Here is a 7,406-nt window from a genome sequence, read left to right on the forward strand (position 1 = left end):
AACCGAAGTTGTTATGGTATTGTTCTTTTCCAGTCGCCTTCATCTGGTAAGATAACTCATGAATGTTGCAGAAGCACCTAGCATCCGGCTCCAGTCCCTGACTCCTCATGGACCATATAAAAACCCCCACTTTGATAAGAGCTTCGGGAGTAAGTTGATGAAGGAATATCTCGAATGTCTTCAAAACCTTAACCAAATTCATGTGGACCGGAAATGGAAGCCAGCTTTCATGAAGCTCTTGAAGACCACTACCTCATTAGCTTCAGGAAGTGGAACAATGTTTTTTCCCTCAGCCCTCACTATGGAAACATCATGAAAATATTTGCCTTTCATCGCTTCAATTTGCCCTTGTTTGACAGTTGACTTCACAAAAACAACATGGCTCGGCCTCCACGCCCGATCTTCGATATCTTCATTCCCACTCTCCATGTCAAAACTGTCGCTATCGCTGGAGTCCTTAGACAACCCAGCCAGCATCTCATTGGTGATCTTTTCTGTGTTGGTCTTCTCCATAGCTTCGTAAAACCTAGACAGTGTGGGGTCTATGATCTTCTTCTCCTCAGCCATTCGGGTGATGATTGCGGCAGATGCTGAACCTCAAAAGTAAATCGAGCTTGCAAAAGAGAAGAAGGCTAGAATGGCAAACACAGTGCAAATAGCTAGATGGCATGAAAAATATTCGCGACATAGCCTTCTATATATATACTCATTGGCCACAGCTCAGTGGGTCCCACGGTTCGGAATGATTCCCTATTCTAGCGAAGAGAAGGTGTTTTCTCGGACCTTTGGCTAAAGGTGGTTCATGTCGTAGTCTGAATTTGTTACAAAGAAACAAATTAATACTGTGAGGGGCTACTGTTGGGGGCCTTCCTCTTCCGAAGGTACTCAGAAACATGACTAACCGTTTATTTTCAGCATGATATGGATTATTACATGGAGCTTCAGCTTCAGGACAGAGGTTTTCTCCATGACAAAGGCATACGAGGTGAAGATATAATCCGAAGATGATAAGAATGAACGATGAAGCTATAAGCAATGAGTAATAGCTTCGGCTTATAATGGTGATGAAGACTAACATGATGTTGGCCGGAAGGGAAAAAGACTAACTAGTCCTCAATGATTTAGGTTATAGTCATAAGTAAATGTCAGGGACACAACTGTACTTTTACCTGGGCTGTGTCCTGTGCCTATAAATAGATGAACAGTAGCACCATACTATTCACGCTGTTTCATAATCGCTCTCGCATTAGCACCTTCGAGTAAGCCAAAGGTATCAATGTACTATAAAGTTTGATGACATTCATGTGTATATTATGAAATATAAATGTGAATAAACCGATAAATTATATTTTTCATCTCTATGTATTCTTACTTGTCCATGAAATAATGAAGGCATGACCTTCATGACCTTTGTCTGATGATCATTAAATCCGAGAGGAGGTAATGCTTCAAAGGACGAAGGTCCTTAATACTTAACAATCGTGTTGCCTTGTTCTTGATTCACAGTATTTGAGAACAAGTGACCAACAGTGAGCAAAAACATTGCCTAATATTAAATGAGTACAATTCTTTTCAAATGAAAAAATGAGCTTGTTATATATATGTACTCTCGCTTGAATCTAATTATCAATGAGCTCAATTCTATTGGAATTAATAAAATAGGTGATGCAGATATTGTAAGAAAGATCATCTCCTTATTACCACAAAGGAAACATGGGAGCATTATCACCATACTTCATAATTTGGAGGACTTGAGCCAAATGAGTCAAGCCATTGTAATTGGGAAAATTGTGGCATTCGAGATGTCTTTGAAAATGGGTTAAGAGGAGAAGCCAACTTCTTCAAAGCCATATGCTTTTGCATGTAATGAACACAAAAGGATGAAAGACAAGAAGAATACTCCAAGCTCAAGTGAAGAAGAGGAATATAATAATGATGATGAAGAAGATGACCAAGCCTCAACATCATCCGAAACACTTCTGATAACCAAAAGAATGTCCTGTAAATTTTAGAAATTAGAAAACCATTTTAATTTCTCATAAAATGATGACCAAACATATATAATACCTCCGTTCTTAAATATTTGTTGTACGCTAGTTATTTTTGAACTAGAACGTGACAAATAAAAAAGAATGGCCGGAGTATTAATTTGGATGTCTTCGTCAGCAAGAAATTGGTGCGAGTAGTGTATGTCATTGCATTAAAAAGGCAAACGCCGTACAAGGTTCCAATACAATGCCTGACCCCTCACAGAGGAGAAAGGACCTCATGGTAAGGTATAGTGATGTAAAAATACAACATAACGCCCTGTTATATCTAATAATATTACAGTGCTCTAAACCAGCTGGGAAGGCAGACAAACGCCCAGATATATGTGTCGTCTCCACCATTAATATAATTGCCTGCATATATATATATATATATATATATATATATATATATATATATATATATATATATATATATATATATATATATATAAAAGAAACAAGATGCTTGGCTGGAACGCAATAGAATATGGAAAAGTGAAACGGAAGAAGAATGCATGCAAATGCAAGGTCATCGATCAGACGAGGCAATCCAGGGCCTGGAGGCTTCCCTTGGCGGTTCCCTTGGCGTTGCTGCACACAGCCATGGTCTTGTTGTTCTTGCCGGCGTACTCGACGTTGACATCGATGAGCGAGACGCCGCTGCACGGCTGCGTCTCGGAGCAGAGCAGGCTGACGGCTTCGGGCGTGGACGACGTGCCGGAGATGTTGCGGAAGGTGACGTTCTTGATGGAGACATGCGAGGAGTTGCTTCGCTTGCCGGGGCAGACCTTCTGGGGGCAGAAGTACTGGTCGATGATGATGGGGTTGGCCACCTCCTCCATCCTGATGTTCTCGAAGGTGAGATGGGACGCCGTGAGCACAGACTCGGCATCCTCGTACGACTTGATGCGCACGCCGTTGGTGGTGTTCCTAAGCACGCAATCCCGCACCGTCACGTCGCTCACGTCCTTCTCATCCTTGTAGCGGCCTAGGCAGCCCACACTGATGCCCTGCCCGGGGCCACAGGTGATGTTGTTCACCATGACACCGTCGCTCCCGGGGCCGATGGAGACGCAGTCGTCGCCGGTGCCAATGGTCGAGTTGGTGATGCGTACATTGGAGGACCCGCCGACATGGACGCCGTCCGTGTTCTCGACGTCCGCGGGCGCCGTGATGTTCACATCCTTCACGGTGATGTCCTTAGAAGTGTCGATGTTGATGTGGAAGAATTTGGAGTTGAGTAGTTTAATTCCGGAAACAGTGCCGTTGGTCACGTAGAACAACACTAGTGTCTGCATCATGCATGAGTCCGTACGTGGCATTAATTGTTATATAATAGATTAATGCACATGCATGCATGCACGCATACGTACGTTGGGCATCGCCTTGACGACGTCGGTCTTGCTCTTGGTATATACTGCGGTGCCCTGGCCATCGAGCGTGCCGGAGCCGTTGATGACGATGTTGTTAACGTGCGACACCTGGATCCAACTCGCCGTGTACTTGGCCAGGTCGTTGGATCCCAGCAGGATGCCATCGAGCTGGATGGTGATGTCCCCCATGCACGGGCCACTGAAGTAGAGAGGGCCCACCAGGTAGTCGCCCTTGGGGATGAGCATCGTTGCGTCTCCCATCGCTCCGCACGCTGACGTCCACGTGTCCTGGACTGCCTGATAGATCATTGAACCAGTGCATCAGTCACACCACCGTGCCAACATGCAATGCAATGCAATGCAATGCAATGCAACCTGTGTCGAGTCCGTCTTGCCGTCGCTGGTCGCGCCGAACTTCGATATGTCGAACGTCCTGCTGGCTCTAGCCGCACCTTCTGGGGCTGCGGTGGCGCCTCCTGCTCCTAACGGAGCAGGGGCTGGCGCCAAGTCTCCTGCCTTTGCTACAGTCCTTTTCGCTGTGCATACTGCGGCGCATACAACCATTAGGGTGAACAGCACCCTGAGAGTGTTGTTTGTGGAAGCAGCCATTTCCCCTTTGCTAGTTCTCTCCTCGCCTTTGGGGATTGGGGATGGATGGATGTTCCCGAAGATATCCTTTCTTGAGAGAGAGGAGCACCGTTTGCTATGTACACGAAATGATCGTTTGGCCTTTGCTATTTTTAGGCAATGCTTGAATAGGGCACTCCTGTGTCCTCTGCTTTTTATAGGTCATTGACCAACTCTTCCGGCTTCCAAGGCAACCTCGCTCATGATATGTCTTAAGGATCGCCGGTGCAAATGAGATTTCCTCTAGCGGTTCGCTTAAAAAACCTCCAGTGAAAATGAACAATTTGCATTTGCGGTTTTTTAAGTGAACCGTATGTGCAAAGACATTTAGAGTGGATGTTTCTTAGGGAAACCGCCTGTGAAGGTTGTAGCATAAAATTCTCTCTACCTCCTCGATTATAACCGTTTCTCGTAGCCACCTTCCATTGTAGGCAATTTTGGAGATCCAGTTTTCACAAAATACAAGGGTACATGTTTTGATCTTCTTTTTTTGGAAGAATGTTGCTAAGAAAGGTTGGTTTATGTTCCTCTTACCAACTTTTGTTCATTCTTGCTCAATTTTAGCCTCTTTTCGGATCTTGGGTTTAACCATGTGTTAGTCACTTGCTTTTAATTGCTAAATGAAATAAAAAACAAGACAACACAATGTTAAAAAGTAGAAGCCTTCATCCTTGAAGTGTTAAGTCTTTGGGATAACTACTCAAGGACGAAGGTTGGATGTAATCGACTAGAATACATAAAAACATGACGAAGATATGAGAACTCATCTCATGTGCCTTAGAATTTCATTTCTCTTATAGAAAACAAGTTTACAATCATACCATTGACTTCTTAGTGCAAGATAGCACGAATGTGTTTTGGAGCCTGAGCTATACAAAGCTGTAGCACCTGGCAAAATGTAATTTATGCGGGTTACTGTTCATCTATTTATAGGGGAGACGAACCGACTTAGTACATAATTACAATTGTACCCCTCACTGTTTACAAATGTTGTTAGGGCAGTAGCGTATTTTCCCCATCTTCGGCTGCTCGGATTTAGGTCTTCGTCGCCTTTTCCTTTGGCTTGTATCTGAAGCTCCTTTGCTGTCATCGAAGCTATCAACTTTGGTTAATACCCTTTCACCTTTCATGTGCAATGCTTCTCTGCACGCCTTCCCGACCGAAGGTTGGCTTCGTGCATCAGTAGAGATATTCCTGAAACACACTAGCTTGTGTCAAAGTAAAAGTTTAAGCAAGTGATCTTCAACATAGAAGGTCCCCAAAAGTAGCCCATTGCGATATGAGTTTGTTTTCTTTGCAAAGAGCTTAGATTGCAAAAATTATAACTTGGAGGCCCAATTCCAAAGATCCGAAAAACAACTTCCTAAAGCTTGTTTAAGAAGAAGGTGATACATTTGAAGTAAAAACGGTTGACCTAGAAGTTAAATCATCGAGGGGGGACTTGGGACGCTGCGCGGGAACAATTTCCATGACCCGTGTCGCTTCATGTGCATTTTCAGTATAAAAGTGGCTGAGGAGGTGAGGGCAGATCACATTTACTGCCTTCACCTAACAATTGCCAAAATTCACTTTGCTCCAAAGTTATTTGTTTAGGAGCACTTCAAGAGTTAACTTTGGCTGAATCAGTCTTAGTGAAAGATCATTGCCTCTGCTCAGATGGCCTACATAGGTGTCACTAGGGAGTTGATTAGTCCTACCTCCTTAGAGGTGCAATAGGACACTTTGCCTACCGATGAGGCGACGAAGACCTCATCGTCGAGAGTAGCTACAGAAATGCCGAAGGACAGGCCTTCGAAGCCGAGTTATAATGAGATTGAGCGATCTACATTGAAAGAGAAAGATTGGCAATCCATGAGGAGACTTGGATACTTTAGTAATAGAGTGAACGTGTGTCTTCCCGGGGATGAAACAACGCCGATGCCCAGGAAAGACAAAGTTGTTGTGAACAAGAGTTTCTTTAAGGCTAGACTTTGGCTCCAAATGTACAAGATGATTGCGAAGGTGCTACAACGTTATGAAGTGTTTATGCACTACCTGACTCATAACGCCATTGTTCGGCTGAGTGTCTTTATTTGTGTCGTTCGAAGCCAGGGGGCGCACTGATGCCAATGCATTCTTCAAGGCTCATGATCTTCATTATCAGATGAAGGTCAAAGAGGGATCGGGTCTTCACAACAACTTTAGATGTTATAATTTTGCATATCACAAGGATGCGAGTGGTCTAGTCCTAGCCTACCAAACGAAGTGGCACAGCGACTGGACAAAAGAATGGTTTTATGTTGAAGTAGACTCAGATCAACGTGAAGACTTTAAGTGGATGGTAATGAGCCCTTTGGAGATATGCTTTGCTTTGAAAAGGCCATAGTGCGATGCGAGCGAAGATGCTGATGAATGCCTTAAGGCTTTTGGTGAGGTTGTGAAGAAGATTGGGTCCCGAGACCTTATTCAAGAAGCTCTCACGTACAAAATTTATCCAACCCGGACTAGGTGGAAGCTACCGAAGGAAGTGAAGGGCTTGTTACCTTGGCTTTTAGTTTTAAGGAGCGTCGATGTTTGTTGCCCGACCACACACACTGAGGTTACCCTCGTGGTGCTTTTGGGTAGGATGGTGTCGTTGATTGTGACTCAATGGTTCCTGCGGTAGCACAATGAGGGAGATACACAAGCTTGAGCACGTTTGGGCCGCTCGAGAGGCTTAATACCCCACGTCCTGTGGCTTTGAGAATGGTGGGCTGAGGGTGAGATGAAAATGGTAGTGATGTGTAATGCCCAAAATTGGTAGAAGAAAAAGAAGTATATCATAAAATAATAAAATAAAGAAATAAAAATAATTATGATAGTGGTTATGAAATTTTTAGAAACCCTTGGAATTTATTAGGACCTTTTTCTCTTCATAAACAATTGAGAATACTAAATTAGTTAAGTGACCAACAAATAGATAAAGAGAGGTTGATTTCTTGCCAATAATTTTGGGTGATTCATTTTATTAAAAATATAATTTAAATTTGACCTCAACTTATAGATATAAAAAAAGAGAGAGAAAGAGCTTGAGAAAGGTAATTATGATAATCACTTATTCCTTTTAGAATTAAATGGTTAGGAAAAAGATAAATATTAATAATAATAATAATAATAATAACAATAAATATGATGATAGGATTTCTATCCACATTAGAATTATGATTGAAATTCAAAGTTGTATCATGTTGAATTTGAAATTTGGAATTTTGAATTTGAAGTAATAACTTGAAATAGAAAATAAAAATAAAAGAAAACCTTGGTGGGCCTCGTTTCTCACTCCTCGGCCATCGGCTTCAACACCCGCGAGGCCCACCTCTGTCATAACAGCACTGTCACCCAGACCCCCTGCGCCAGC

The 7,406-nt window shown here is 43.0% G+C and overlaps 1 protein-coding gene across 1 annotated transcript; it reads right to left on the minus strand.

Annotated features, from left to right (window-relative positions):
* Positions 1–2,410: 2,410 nt before the first annotated feature.
* LOC100273711 (exopolygalacturonase) lies at positions 2,411–4,043 on the minus strand. The gene is made up of 3 exons (NM_001148122.3): positions 3,779–4,043; positions 3,404–3,700; positions 2,411–3,322 (listed from the first exon to the last, which is right to left on the minus strand). The coding sequence occupies exons 1-3, from the start codon at positions 4,010–4,012 to the stop codon at positions 2,567–2,569; spliced, it is 1,287 nt and encodes a 428-aa protein (NP_001141594.1). The 5' UTR covers positions 4,013–4,043; the 3' UTR covers positions 2,411–2,566.
* Positions 4,044–7,406: the final 3,363 nt, after the last annotated feature.

The sequence above is a fragment of the Zea mays genome, chromosome 3, assembly GCF_902167145.1.
Source record: "Zea mays cultivar B73 chromosome 3, Zm-B73-REFERENCE-NAM-5.0, whole genome shotgun sequence".
NCBI lineage: Eukaryota > Viridiplantae > Streptophyta > Magnoliopsida > Poales > Poaceae > Zea > Zea mays.